This window comes from Clytia hemisphaerica, unplaced genomic scaffold, assembly GCF_902728285.1.
Source record: "Clytia hemisphaerica strain Z4C2 unplaced genomic scaffold, Clytia hemisphaerica genome assembly, whole genome shotgun sequence".
NCBI classification, from domain to species: Eukaryota; Metazoa; Cnidaria; class Hydrozoa; order Leptothecata; family Clytiidae; genus Clytia; species Clytia hemisphaerica.
This window is the reverse complement of record NW_027104191.1, coordinates 239,096-255,167: the sequence shown is the minus strand read 5'-3', so window position 1 is coordinate 255,167 and position 16,072 is coordinate 239,096. Positions and strand designations below refer to the sequence as shown.

At 36.0% G+C, this 16,072-nt stretch overlaps 3 protein-coding genes across 3 annotated transcripts in view; 2 read left to right on the top strand and 1 right to left on the bottom strand.

Moving 5' to 3' along the window:
• The window catches only part of LOC136815044 (uncharacterized), a 41,752-nt gene extending 37,890 nt beyond the window's left edge, over nt 1–3,862 (top strand). Inside the window, 3 exon segments of the mRNA XM_067071478.1 lie at nt 307–583; nt 911–1,114; nt 1,659–3,862. Of these exon segments, the coding sequence (XP_066927579.1) occupies nt 307–583; nt 911–1,114; nt 1,659–3,862 (2,685 nt within the window).
• The window catches only part of LOC136815048 (methanethiol oxidase-like), a 137,258-nt gene that overhangs the window by 105,828 nt on the left and 15,358 nt on the right, over nt 1–16,072 (bottom strand). The window lies entirely within an intron of this gene.
• On the top strand, nt 2,696–7,932 carry LOC136815043 (uncharacterized). The gene is made up of 6 exons (XM_067071477.1): nt 2,696–4,601; nt 5,290–5,411; nt 5,832–5,923; nt 6,113–6,700; nt 6,990–7,031; nt 7,516–7,932. Exons 4-6 carry the CDS (start codon nt 6,349–6,351, stop codon nt 7,662–7,664), a joined length of 543 nt encoding a protein of 180 aa, XP_066927578.1. The 5' UTR covers nt 2,696–4,601; nt 5,290–5,411; nt 5,832–5,923; nt 6,113–6,348; the 3' UTR covers nt 7,665–7,932.

Here is a 16,072-nt window from a genome sequence, read left to right as displayed (position 1 = left end):
GAAGCTAAAAATCCACTTCTCCTTTTAACCCCTCCCATACAAAAATATTACCCCCTACAGTTTCGTACACAACGGTGATGCGCGAATTATCCCGGACCATTACTAGTCGTTTCGGACAATAATAATTAAAACAATTAATACAATAGTAAACGATCCCATTTGTTTCCCATTCAACTATACCAGATTTTCTTACAGTATTGTTACTGGAACTCACCAAAAGTCATTAGATTTGTGGCATTGTGTATGGTTATATCAGTGTATTCTTTCCTCTACGGTATTTGAAAAATCATTTATTGCCTTATTTAGTTGGTGAATGACGAAGTCCGACGTCTGAACGCTCGTACGTACGAATTGACGGCAACCGTATTTGACGGACGTTGTTCTCACAGTACCAGGATCAAAATCATGTCAACTAAAATCTTATTGGACTTGTACAGATTCGCAGAACCTTATTATTATTACGAAATCGGTGAAGAGCAGAAAGTACCCTTCCTTATTAACCGATTCCGAAATGTTGGTGGATTCCCAGCTAAATATTATCTTTTGGAAAGTAATGATCATTTCAGTTTGAACGAAACTACGGGTACGTATTTCTTTTTCCGTGGATGTTATTCCGACGTTTAATTGACGTTCTATGGACGTCAAATGAACTTCAAATGACCGTTGAAACTAGGACGGTACCACAACTTTCCAAATATAACAATGATATCTTGATTTAAATATTTGTTTTAAGGCCTAGATGTTTTAATTGACCAGACTTGGGGTTGAGGGTATAAAAATTCAGGGGGTTTAGAAATCATTGACTTCAATAACTTACAACCGTATTCGATGCCACTAAATAAATCTTTCATTGCTCCACCCCCGGAAAACGGTGTGGCTAGTAGTTTAATTGTTATTGTTCATTTCAAAGGTGAAATGTCATTGGTCAAGAAACTTGATTACGACATACATAAATTGGATGAGAAGAGATATTACTTACGATTGGAAGTTCGATTTGATATTGGATACAAAGCTAGAACAACTGTCATCGTTGAGATCAAAGATGATAATGATATTACACCTGATTTGCTATTATTACCACCATTCACTGTCATTACTCCTAATTATGTTAAAGGTAAGTGTTTAAGGAGCCATGACCGAGTGGTCAAGACCTCAGCAACTCACACCAGGAGTTCGTGGCAAATCCCCAAATCCCCGCTTCTTCAATTGTTTCATTCAGTTCTTAGATTCTTTTTTATAGCTGAGCCAGATGGTAGTGGACGCCGTGGAAAAAAATTAAAAGACTATTTGAAAGTCCTATATTACTGGACTATTCACGTAAAATATCGACTCTATCTATCTTGAGTTTTTTCTTTAACACTGAAAGACGTATTTGTCCGAAATGGGCCAGAAAAATGCTAAGCCCAAAACTATTGGTTATCGAGGAGCTATGACTGGGCTAAAACCAAATGCTTTTTGAAATAGTATAAAATAATTCTCAAATGGCATCAAAATTATAGCTTAATCCTTTAAACACTTTTAATGTCGCAAAAACAAACGCCAGTAGATAAGACAAAGGACTGAGGTCTTTAGATCTTACATTAAATCATTATAATTCGTTAATTATCATCTAGCAAATGACTTTTTTGTAATTTCGTTTTTTTTCTACCCATTTCCAGGCTCCTTGGTTTCACGAACCAGAGTTAGTGATCCCGATACAGAGAGCAGTTTCTCATACTGTATTAAATCTGGTGATGCCGATGTCCCAATCTTTACCGTGACACCTATGGGAAATATTGAGACCATCCGTTGTATCACCGATGCTGATATCAATATTTATGAATTAACTGTCGACGTCTTTGATGGTAAACACAATTTCTCCAGAAGCTTAATCGTTCGAATCATCCGATCTGAAGATCGTTCATTTGAGAATAATTGTGGGTTAGATTGCCGTGAGTATGGTCATCCATCTATTTACACCTTCACTCGTGGTTTGTACTCAAAGACATTGCCTGAAAACACACCAGCTAATACTTTCATTGAACAAGCTATAGTACCTGCTTTCAATGATGTCTCATATAAACTGAGTTCCGAAGCTGATGGATTATTCACTATTGACAGCAATGGAACAATCACCAGTTTGGTTTCATTCGATTATGAACAACGTCAATATTATTCCTTCAAAGTTACAGCCTCTATTCCAACACCAGTCACACCAGAAATTGCTGATATGGAGGCTGGAGTTGTTATCATTATTGAGAACAAAGATGATGCTTCACCAGTCTTGGTTAGCAATCCAACCAGAGTTACTGTTTCAGAATTAACACAAACTAATGCTGCAATCGGTTGTATTAAGGTCACTGATCAAGATACAAACCCATCTAATTTGATCTACACATTAACCAACAATCAAGGTTTATTCAAGATTGACCAGAATGGAGATATCAGAGTGAACACATCTTTACAAACTAAAGCTGGTGAAAGTTTCAAAATCAGTTACGAAGTATCGGACGGTAAAAACACACCATTACAAGGAGAATTCAATGTCGTCGTTGTGGATGAAAATGATCAATTACCAGTCTTCAACAGTGTGATTTATGAGACAACGATGATTGAAAGTAGCCCAATTGGATCTTCAGTTATCCGAATTGGAGCCACTGATGCTGATACAGGATCACAAATATCCTACAGTCTTGTCGAACCATCATCAGTCTTCCAAATCGATCCATTATCAGGTCTCATTACTTTGAAATCCAAACTTGATTTTGGAACAGCTCGAGTACATGAATTCTTAGTCGCTGCAAAGGATCGTGGTAGTCTGTCTTCACAAAGTATTGTTAAAGTCACTGTCACTGATGTACTTGATGCTGCACCAGTCCTTGCTAGTAACCCTGTTACTGGACGTGTCAGTGAATATGCTTTGATTGGAGCCTCCATTGCCAAGATCATAGCCAGCGATGCTGATACTGGAGACACGATGACCTACCAATTAGATCAATCATCACAATATCTTCATATCTTCGAAATCGATGCATCAACAGGTGTATTGAAACTTAGGAAACGTTTATATCAATATAGAGAAGAAGCTTACTCTATCGGATTTACGGTTAAAGATACTCACGGTAGCTCAACCCCTGGTCGATTTGATATCCAAGTCCAAAGGTCAACTGTCAATCCATGTCCAGACTTTGTTGGTTCACATTCAATCGAGTTATTCGAAAACGCTACCCTTGGTACATTCATCACCAGTGTTTTACCAAGTCCAGCTCAAGACTATTATTCACTCTTGGAATACACTATCCACGACGACTCTGGCAACAACATGTTTGCGATTGATTTAGATGGAAAAGTTACTTTAGCTAAATCCTTGGATTACGAACAACATAATATTCATACCATTACCGTGGATGCTTACGATACAATCCGTAAATTCAATTCCTCTGTCATCTTCTTTGTCAAAGTCAAGGATGTCAACGAATTTGCTCCAATCATCAGCTCATCTGCTTTCACCATATCAGAGCAAGCTCCAATCGGAACACCAGTTGGTACCGTCGAAATTTCGGATCAAGATGGTGACTCAACGGCTACATTCTCTCTCGCCCAAGGTGGTGATAATGATAAATTCACAATCTCTCCTGACTCAGGTCTCATCTCGGTGAACGGTGAATTAGATTCTGGACTCAGACCAACTTACACGGTTAAGCATGCGTTGATGACGGTTTACATACTCCAGTATGTAAAGACATCACTGTTTCAGTCTCCAATGTTAATAACAAACAACCAGCATTCAATTCTGACTCCTACCTTTTCTCTGTCAATGAACCAACTGTTGGTAAATTTGTTGGCAAAGTTGACGCAACTGATGGTGACGGAGATGCTGTAACCTACTCCTTCTTGGATCAAGCAAACCCAGACACTGATAAACATTTCAGTATCGATTCTACATCGGGTGAAATCACAATCAAGGAAGTACCACCATCTGAAAGATACGCATTTGCTGTATGTGCATCTGATGGTAGATTCAAGACATGTGTACCAGCAACTATCGTAGTGCCATCATCAACACCAGTATTCAGTCCAACCGAATACTCAGCTTCAGTTGCTTCAAATTCACCAGTTGATACTGAAGTTGTTCGCGTCTATGCTACCGACATCTCTGGAAACTCAAACATCGAATACAGCATCATTGCCGGCAACAATGGTGGCAAATTCAAGATCGACTCACAAACTGGTCAGATCTCAATTGCAAAGCTGATAATGATGGAACACTATATTTCAACTTAACTGTCCAAGCTAAGAACACTCGACACTTAAACTCTTCAACAGCCAACGTTGTTGCTATCTTGAGCCCACCAGCAGGCGGACAAGGACAACTTCCAAAAGTCGAGGGATCTAGTCTAATTGTCAATTTCTCATTAGCTGATTTCGATACATCACGTGTCTCACATTTCTTGGTTGTGGCTCAAGAAGTGGACTCAGAAGGTAATGTCGTAGGCGCTGACCGCAAGCCAGTTACCCATTACCAGGCTACTACACAAGGACAATATTCAGGACATCCATTCGTTATTGCCAATATTCCATCGACACTTACTACTCCAACTGAAAGACGTAAACGACGTGCTGTAAGTTATATTTTCTAGTTTTAAAGGATTTTATATCTTCCTTCTGGTGGCCATCATACTTAGATTTAACATTTCATTAACTTTTTAAACCTTTTGCCATTACCTTATTGAGAACGATCTCATCTGCCAAGTGGAGTGTCGGAATCTACTTAAAATGCCATAATTGAGAAAAAATGCTACGCATATTTTTTTCAGCACATTAGCCAGTTTCATAGGATTCGTGTTTTTAGTACATGATATTTTTCTATGTCTCTGCGGTGATCAAATTTTATCTTGAAACACTCTTTTCTGAGTTGAGATTAAAGGCTTTACAAAGACAACAACAATAGAAAGAGTTCTTGAAATCCCAACTTCATTGAATGATGACAAAAAATCAATTTTTTCTCGAAGGGAAATCTGCACAGATTTGTGCATTTTTACTCTGTAAATTGAATAGAAAATAGCATGTAACAAATGCACGAATTCTATGAGATCGGCTAATAGTTACAGTCAAAACACATAGTTGAACAAATGCCTACTAAATATACCTGCATTATTTTGTATTTTCGCCATCCATTTATTTTTCAACGACAACATAAAGATTCGGAGTATTATCTCAGAACTAATTATGAAATATTTTAAGACGAGAATCTTAAGAATAATCTCATATCATCCCTTTGATGAATTTGTTTAATCATTCTTTCACTAGGTTCAAGAAGCTGACAACACAGACAATCCGCAATGGTTCACCTACGCAGTCGCAAACGAGACATGTACCGATCCAGAACAAGCATTATGTAATGGCCCACTCGACCCTGACAGTCAATACAAGTAAATAGTTATTTCAAATTTCGAAAGATCTAATAGTATCAACTTTCTCATATTCTCAAAAATTGAAAGTTCATATTTCGAAAATAATTGGGAATGTCACTTTCCATATTGGAAATTTCTGGGAACATGAGATTCTCAAAGTTTGAAAATTTCGTAAAAACAGAGTTTGACCCAGTTTGTTTATAGCTTTTAATGTTTTGTACACAACGTTGTTTGAATGTTCGTTAATAACATTACATGTACGTTGTTTGGACATCGGTTTTTGACAGCTTTGGTGATTTACATCAGACGAAGAAACGAAGAGCATGAAACTCGGTCTAAATTTTTCTAAATTTTCTTACCTTGATAATCGGTATAATACATCAATAGCATCTGAAATGAATTTCTTATAAATTTTCTACAATGTTCTTTTATCTGTAGATTTACGTTGGTTGCTGTTTATGAACCAGATTTTGAAGTACCAGGATCTCCAACGCCACCTATTTCACCACCAAGACCTGCCACAACTCCAGGTTAGTGTGATGAAGGTTATTATTTAAAATTTGAAGATTGTCAGAGAGAATTTTCCTTGCAAATTATCATCACGGATTAGCACCAGTGCTTCTAAAGGATAATTAAGTTTCCTCGCTACTTTCTACATTATTTATCTTGAATCAGTAGAAGAAGTTTTTTACCACTTTTGCTCTATAATCTTTCTTCAGCTCCGACAACTACTACCACCCCTGTTACAACTACAACCACCCCTGTTACAACTACAACAGCCGTAGCACCTGGAAATTCAACGTTCGGAGGAAATGTGGGCGACGGCCCGGCGCGTGCTTCTTACGTCATTACATTCTGGATTATCGGTTTGGTTGTCTTGGGAACACTTTTCTGGCTCTCAGTTCTTGCTATTGCATTACTCCTCTGCTATAAGCGTCGATACCGTTTCGAAGCAATGCCTAGCAACAATGGACGGGACATTGCCGATAACACGGTCACCCTCTCCAAAGCTACATTCCACCAAGGAGAAGAGCCAGCCACATTCAATTACAACATGGAGAAGACGCGTCAACCAATGGAATCCCAAACACACAGTATGGTATTAGTTGATTCGCCAGATAATTCACCAGCAGCACCACATAAAGATTACGAAACGCAATCTGATAGTTTGAAATTCCATGAAGAATTACCAGAATGGGAAAGCATGGATATTCAATTGAGAATTGATCCAAGTGGAAAACAAGAACCGGTCATTACTAGACGTGAGAAACCAAGAGACGATGATAATGACTCCTTGCCCAGTGATGGTAAGATATTTACTTTTAAATAAATCAATCCTTCCATACATCTTGAGTAATAGATTTAATATGACAGAAGCTGCTTTTGGTTCATTTTGATATTTACAATAGCTCTTATTTAGATCGATATATCTCTTTGTTCATTAAAATGCTAATGTAATCGCTTCCTACGATCATGTTACCTACTTCTTCTTCGTTGGTTATTTGTTCAGAAAACCTCTTACTCGCAGATCTACTATGATTTCACAATATTGAATGTATTATACAAGTCTATAATTTTTTCGTTGTTTAATTTCAGATTCGTTTGAAGACATTCCCGATGATTATCCAGCAAAACCTGGTAAGTAACATTGATTTATTTCAAGGTTTAAGTATATTCTCCCAAAACCTTACCCTATATATTGACAAGACTTCTTCTGATTCACATAACATTCATGACTGGTGACTGACTTGACTCTATTCATTAAAGAAGAAACTATAAATTCTAGCGCCAAAATGCCGCTATATGTTAGGGAATTTATTCCGACAGAACATCCAAAATATTATGAGCCTTCGGATATTCTTAACTTTTTGATTTTAAAGCCTTAATGTTCTCAATATGTTCTCATTTTCATTTTGTGAGTATTTTTGTGCGATTTTTCTAAGAAATTGGCTGTTTTTGAGTTTGTACTGCCTTAAAATGTTCTTAACTTATTTCTTAATACTTTTGCCATCGATGTTCTTAAAGTCTGTTCTTATATAAAAAAACATACGTACAGTATTTGTCAACGACTAACATTAAGAGACAAGTAAGTTAACGACTGACATTTTCTTGACATTAACAGCATATCAAACACCAACGACACCTTCACAACCTGACGTTCGAACAACATCCACAACTGTTGTCCAAGAACTCACCTACGACGCTGACAACAATCTAATCGGACAAACTGAACGAATAGAACAGTCACCAGGGGATCTAAGCCGTGTGTAAAAACCACGCCCTTATCACGCCTATAACGCCCTCTTGACCCACCCTTAGAATGTTTACAAGATGTTTTACTATAATTAGACAAATAAACATTTTTTGACAATTATAATTTTGTTATTTACTTTATTATCTTCTTTTGCATTTATTGTTAAATATTGTTATTATTTATTCACTTAACAAAAAACTTTGTTACAATTTTGCCAAAAATTTCTAATAAGCACTTTATCTCTAATCATTTTGTTATTCTTCTGAAATAGATTATGAATTTTAATCTTTTTTTGTTTGATTTCCTGACGTACAAAGGTTTGATATGACGATACCTCTCCGACAGCGACCAATGACAAAAAACTACCTTATTATAAAGAATCAACCGACTGTCTTTAGATTTATGACTACTTGAATGGCTCAAAAAAAGCATAAGGACAATTTACACATCGCTACCTTAATTCAAAAGGGGCCTAAGTCCAGGTACCCCCAGTTTAAAAGGGGCCTAAGTCCATTTTTATGGAATTTGAGATCTTTAGTTTTTCTCAATCTCTGGCTCATTTGCTCTCTTTTGATGTACATAACAAGTAGTTTTTAAAGTTAAAAAGGCTCAAAAGTTCCTATTGAAGCTTTGAAAAAAGTGATGTTTAATTCAAAAGAGGCCTAAGTCCATCAACTTTTGACAATAGAAGGGCCTAAGTTCATCAACTTTTTACAATAAAGAGCCTAAGTCCACCAAAATAAGTTTGTTAAGTCTTAAAGAGGCCTAAGTCCAATCGAATTGCAAATGGGCCTAAGTCCATGCATCCTAAAAAGTTTAATTGAGTTTTCCTTTGTTTTACTGAGATTGTCTTTTCTCTTTATCTTGAATCTAGGTGTAACTGGCTTTATTTGGAGTGTCATGTGTGCAGATTTTGAACTTTTAAGGGCAGAAATTAACCCTCACACATTTTTCAAAATTCATGTTTAATTCAAAAAAGGCCTAAGTCCACTCTGGCAAGATTTACTAAGTTGCACCTGGTACGTACAAAAATGTGTACTTTCCAAACGAATGCATTTTTATTGAAAAAACAAGTTCAAGCTATAGCCTTCACAAAACATTTACTTCAAAGCTTTACCATCAAAAAATGGTTTCAGAATAAAGGAAAAACTTTAATAGCAATTTTCTCAAAATGACCAAAATAGACATAGGCCCCTTTTGAATTAAGGTAGCGACATGTACTTTACAAAATGACGCTGTGTTTAAAGACTTTTTTTAGTACAACCTTGTTTTTTTCAATTGAATAGATAAGAATGGAACATTTTCTAGGGAACAGCTGATTAAGTCGGTCGAACTCGTTTAGTAATTTTCAGGCCTAATCCGGCTTTCATACATCCGAAAAGAGCGTAATAAATTCAATCAAAGTCGTAATACTTGAGAAAAAAGGGAAATTCCCACGAAATCTTACAACCACAAACGATTTGGAAGCGCTCTAAATTAGGTTGGAAGGGTACAGTTTAACGCTAGACCTGAGACTTAGTAGGGCTCAAAATATAGCCTGGAAGTCTATAAACCCCTCCCGAATTGAAATATTCGAATAAATTTATCAATTAGCCCAAAAGTGACTTTCTCGCCCGAACTTTAAATTGCTGAAAACGAGGAATTAACCAAAATCCTCAATATATTTTGACCGAGATTGTTGATGGAGGAACACTTCCGTAAAGTCACAAAATGTGCAAAAATGTAAAACAAAAAGATATAATACAAAGATTTGAAAAATGTATGTGAATAAGTATTTTGTGTAATATATAATGTACATTTTTTGTTATTTAATTAAGTCGAGGTGTTTTTACTGATCTTTCATCGTAATTATATCCAGCGTTGTAATCACGTTTTCGTTTACCGGCTCTTTTGGATTCTTTAAATGATTCTGCGCGAGCTTTATCGTCCATTGAAATGATGTTTGCCAGATTTGAGGTTGATGGAAAAAATGGCAATGGGTTCAAATCAGCCTTGTCATTTTTCTCGTTTTCCGGAGATTCTGATGGAATACCGTTAGCCAAGACTTGGAAATATCTTTGATAAGATTTTCGGTTGCGTCGTTTTTGACGTCGGTGTGGTTTTCCAAATCTTTGAGTGTTTTGAGAGTTTGTGGGGGAGAGCAAATCATCACCACTTTCACTTTCGTGGTAATCACGTTTTCGTTTACCGGCTCTTTTGGATTCTTTAAATGATTCTGTGCGAGCTTTATCGTCCATTGAAATGATGTTTGCCAGATTTGAGGTTGATGGAAAGAATGGTAATGGGCTCAATTCACTCTTTTCACTTTCCTCGTTATCTGGAGATTCCGCAGGAATACCGTTAGCCAAGACTTGGAAATATCGTTGATAAGGTTTTCGGTTGCGTCGTTTTCGACGTCGATGTGATTTTCCAAATCTTTGAGTGTTTTGAGAGTTTGTTGGGGAGAGCAAATCATAACCACTTTCTGTGTCCGATGTAAGATCTATAACTGATGGTATTGGCTTTGTAGGTAAATTCCAAACATCTGGTTGTCGTTGACTTTGCTGTTCGTTGGCAGATCTTAAAAAGTCATGACTCTGAGTAAATCTTCCAACATCAGACCTTGCGCTTTGAGTGGTTTCTGAAATCACAAAACTTTTATCGCAAAGGGAATCTTCACAATCTGAAGTTAAGTCAATGACATCAGGTGTGTTGTTCAACACTGATCTTTGATGGTATTCCGATCTATCGATGTTTGAATCTACGGCTTCTCCTCCAAGGAGAAGGGTTGGCCTTCGTCGACGGAAATATCCACAATCACCATTTCTTAACGTAGAATAAGCGGGAAGCGTTGATTTGACCACAGATCCAATGTTTAAGTGCTGAATTACCGGTACACGATTCCCCAAAGCAAATATTGGGATTGAATTTTCAATTGTGAAATCAACGCCATCTTCGTAAATATTATCAAGATTGATTATTGACCGTCTCATGATGAAGCCGGATAAACACTGTTGGGATTTTATTTTCCCCAAAAAGTTTTCAGAACAATCTCTATAATCGATTGGACTAATAACTATCACAATTTCCAGCAAATTGTTTAATAATATTCAGCAATTTTGATTAATTCTCGAAAAATCTTGAAGAGCTGTATAAGTAGAACCTTTATTTTCGAAATTCGAAATCAAAAGCACTTCTTTCCTTTCAAATTCGGATTTTAAAAACAACAAAAAATATATTTGACGTCACTTTTTCGTTGACGTCAAAAATTATTATATTCACGTAGCATTAATTTAAAAGTCGTGACCGGGTAACCTGATAACAGCTGTTCGTAAATTTCTTACGCGCACGGTAAATCTCTGAAGGCGCTTGAAAATTAAACATCTGAGAAAAATACTTAGTCCTTCTGCAGATAATTCTACAACAAGAATCTTGTTGTGCGCTCAAAAAGTCAAAAACTGATACAGCACCCTATTCATAAACACAATCACGTATTCCTGGTCCTTTTAGACGAACGCGGTCCTTACGATTTCGAGATTGCATATTTGTCAGATTGTTATGTTTTTACCCATCCCTTTAGAGCTTCAGCGTGGTGGGCAGAAAACAACCACAATCTGATCTCATGTTATGACCGGGAGGATTTGCAAACAAAGATAATAAACTCGAAGTCCTTGTGATAAAAGATACATGTAATATTTTCAAAAAGTATTACAAATTTAATATAATTTGATTGCTAAATTGCTACGTGAAAATGTTGATTAGTTAATATTAAGTTTTATTACAATAACTAAATAAATTTAAAAATGATGCTCTGGTTTAGAATCACCAGATGGTTTTGTCAAATATTTGCCTACGAACAAGCAAGCATTTTCATATTCGCTAAATTCTAAGTCACCTGGGCAAGCAACACATCCAACAGTGACTCCTTGCCAGCAACCAATATATTGCCTTCTATTGTTTGGGTCCTCAATATTACCGTTAAAATCATATCCTCGGTTGGGGCACTCATCTGGACATTCGAAGGTGGTTGCTGGTTCCCATGGTTGTGTGGTGACACATTCGTCTTTTCGGTTGTACAAACATTGGTTGCATGGCTCACTGAATTCTAAGGATAATGGCCAGCAGGCTTGACAATTAGCCTGACCGTCATTACATTGTAAGAAGTAGTGCTTATCATATGGGTATTCGTGGTTTCCATTATATTTACCATTACAAAGGAAGTCAGGACATACTACACTTGGTGGTGTGGTTCCTGTAGCTGTGGGCGCTATAAGGGCGTTTGAAATTCCAAAGATGATGCAAGCAAGGGCAGCAGTGGATGTAACAGTCTTCATAATTGTAATTGCACTCGATTCCGTAAACTTTCTTTTCCTCGATTTCTCTTATTTTATCTTGTTGTTCTTGCTGTTTCTTCGTTTGTCGAATTTGATGATTTTGAAGAAGTGATCTACCCTTTTTATATGGATAGGGACAGGTAGTCTTACATAATCTACACCCCGCATTAATGACGTTTTTGATAATGAGGTCACTGAAATTATGAAAGCAAGATCGGAAATTTTTCGATGTTTCTTTTCTCTAAATGCGTACAAACGGAAGATTGCAAATTCTTAATTTGATTTATGTTTGTTGTATACAAAGTCATTAAAATAATTATTCATTACTGAAAGAATGTTTCGTAGATGTCTTGTATAAGAATCTATCGATTTAGTGGGCTTCAATCGTTCTTTCCCAAGTTTATCGATTATTTTCGACCTCTCCAGTTTGAAACGAGAACTTGATACTTTTGAAGCGTTTTCAGTAATTCTGAAAATTTGAGATCAAAAGCTTTTTCCATTCCTTTTTGTATGGCTGTTTTAATTCCTTTGTTTTTACGGTCAAACCTCTCTTAAAAGATATTTTATCCTTACCGGGCCTCGTTTCTATTCCGTTTCCATGGGATGGGATGGGATGTTTAAGAAAAAACTTGAAATATCTCAAGATCCGGAAGAGCTTTCAACACAATTCTTGTTTTGTTGATTTTGTATTTCGTAGTAAAACATTTCTAAATTAAATGCAAGTAGAGCAGGGTTTTGGAATAGCGTTTTTCAAAAAGTCGAAATAAACTCTGGAAAGGTGTACCTCTTCGCTCTATCTAAGAACTTGAAATTACTTCATTCTTCGTTTTCTAAATTTTAGAATTTTAGAATGGCTGTAAGTTATTCTTATGAAATAGTTCTCGAAAAATTTATGTACGTTCAAATGGATCATATCTTCATCAGGTTTACAAACGTTCAGTTGAGTAGTTCTCGAAAAAGTCTTTCCTGTAGATCGATTGGGCCTCAATTGGATTTGTTTTTGTTTGACTTATAAAACTTTGTTAACTGAAGAGACGAAAAAATTTGTTCGAGTTAAGGAGACATTCGAGTTATAGAGGTTCGAGTCAAAGAGACTCCACTGTATTTCATTCAGAATAATTATAAGTTATTGACCTTTTTGTTCTTATAAAAAAGCTCCAATTCAAAATTCCAATTCAAAAAACTTCCTGTAATGCTAATTTCCCATCTCTCAAACGGATATACGTTTTTGATGAAATCATTTTAAGAAAGTAGTTGCACAAATCTTGATTCTTGGCTACCTAGCAACAATGAAGTTTTCATTTGATGGCCATTCGACAAACGCTCTTTTTATAAGAACCAGTAAATTTTCACTCAAGCTCATTATTTTTATTCACAAGCTTTTTCACATTGGATTGACACAGATTTGGAGCAAGATTGGTCAGAAAGAGGAAAAGAAAAACATTTTTTGCTCATAACAGCATAACATAACAATAGGCAGACACTGTCCTGATATGAATTATGTGTCTGATATAAAACAAGAACACTTATGTAAAAACAAAATCTTTTATTATTTAAAACAAAAAGAATTAAGAGCATCGAAAATCGTTCAACGTTCTAAAAAAAAACGCGTGTCAAAAGAAGAGTGTAATATGGGATGGTTCGTCATTTCGTCACTTTTTTTATCCACAGGAAATTATTCTGCAAGGGTGGGTAATTAGTTCCTGACTTTCGATTTGTCATGTTTTAAGATTTTTGTTTTGTTTTGATTTTTCAGATTTCTTTTTAGAAAATTTGATAGTACATATCAAGCAAAAAATGGAGAGACGAGAAAGATGCTAAAATCCTATTTCTGTCTCTATTTGATTGATAGAAACAGTGGGGTTCAAGCTGTAAGGTTTTTAAGTTGTTCCTATAATTGCTGGGAGATCCTGGGAGATCTTAGGCAATTTGGTACGGGAACGCGCCGCTGGTAAGGGTTCCTTTTTCAGGCTCGGAAGATATCTGATAGGGCATGGAGGTATAAATCGCCCGATGAAATAAGACTTTTTAGTAGAACTCAAGTTTGCTCTGAACATTCTAATTATCAGTATTGAGGATTGCAGCCTTTTAATATACGAAAATTAGATAAAACTTCTTCCACGAAACAAGTTTATGTTCCATTTTGTTATCCGTTCATTTTTGTTTTGAAAAGATATTTTCTCCAGCCAGAAAATGAAAAGTTTTTTATAAGCACAAACGATTTCAGACTCAATTTGTAGATATAAAGTCGCTGGAGAATTTTGGAGGAAAGTATCAAACAATAGAGTTCACTTTAAAGAAAACATTGATTGAAAAATTTTATTATTCGACGAGGGATTGCCATAGACCATGGCCAAAACGCTTCACTTTTTTTCAAAATGTGCGTGACCAAGCTTTTAGAATTGATTTTGGCCAATTTAAGGGTGCTGATTTTGAATTTAAATGTTACCAAGCTTGAAAACCCGCAGTTTTTGCGTAATTTTCGATTTTTTGCTTCTTTTTTTTTTTTTTGGGGGGGGGTCTTCAAAATCAAATAAGACCTATACTACGTGATAGAAAAATGTATTACATCAAAGTCCCAACTTCTCTAAATCAAAAGTTATGGGCATATTTTGTGGTCAAAATAGGTGTTTAATTTTGCATCAAATTGACCAAAATCAATTGCCAAAGCTTGGTCACAGACATTTTGAATATTTTCTTACACTGATGTCAGAAACAATGAATCTCGTCTCATCTAATTTCTACCGCTTAAATGAGCCAATAAGATTTCACCTATGTCGGTGTTTTTTACACTTTTGGCAAAAACGTGACAATAAATTTTCTAAAAAACGGTTTTTCTTGAATAAAATGAATTTGAACGAGCATTTTGGGATGAAATCTTCCAAAAAGGTGTAACACACGAGCTTAGAACTTTTGGTTTTGGTCCCAGGAGCAAAGAAGGATCCAATATTCCAAAATATTAGATTTTAAGAGTTTTGGAATTATGAGAGTTAAGTGGCTCTTGGATTGATTCTGATGGTCTGAACTTGCTACATATTCTCTATATTTTATGAAACAATGATGAAGAGCACTTTTTGATCTGAGATTCCATCCGAAAAACATCACTGAACTTGAACAATTATAAAAGATGCATTTCATCGTTAAAATGTACTGATCACAATCTAGAATTAATCAAAAGTCACTTCCACTTAATTTAAAACATTCTTAGATACCAAAAAGTGCGGTTTTGCGAGCGTTCTGGGCGAATAAAAATTTCATTTTAAAGTGGTGAATCTACCCCAACCCCAACTTGTCGCAAAATGGAATTATTAATCCTTCGGGGCTCTATCTGAGCTTATTTTAGGTCATTAACGTAACGACATATCATGCATAACGTAAAAAATCAGTTTAGAGCCTAGTAGGATATTTCATTCCAGACTAAGACGCTCATTTCGGCTAAGGCAAAGTATGTTACTTTCAATGAAGGATTTGATAATCCTTAGATGCTCTATTCTAGTCTGTATTTTCGTGTTCTTAAGAGCCTAAACCTTCCAGATTGTTTAATTTGAACACTTAATATCAAATAAACATACTTTAATCCTCAATTTAAAAAGACTTGAACTCAAAGAAAAATTAGGAATAAGTGATCCCAGTAGACTGCTCCCAGCTGGAAGATTTTTTATTTAGGAATAGAAAATACATAAATACTCCATCCTGACAGATTTCAGTTCTAAAGCCCCATTAGATCAGAAGTTATTGTCCATGGAATCCATAATCCATTTTCATTATGGAATCGTTTAATCCTAAAGTGCTCCTAACTTTAAAAGGTTATAAGTACTGGTTTAGTTTCTCTAGAAGGCTCGGGAAAAATGGAATGGAATCTTCAATCCTTTGCCGATCCCCTGATATCATATTAATATCATTCGTAACTTTTTTAATCGTAGGATTGTCAGGGTGAAAATTAGAAACTTTTTCAATTTTGCGTCTACTTTTAGTCATTTTGGTCACTTTTCAGGGTGTAAGTCGATTTTTCTTTCTGACAGGGTCCCAAATTTACCAGTGATTCATATCTGACAGGGTCCAGGGTCCAGAGGCACGTCCCTGTCGACCGTCAAGGTTAGTGCCCCCCCCTG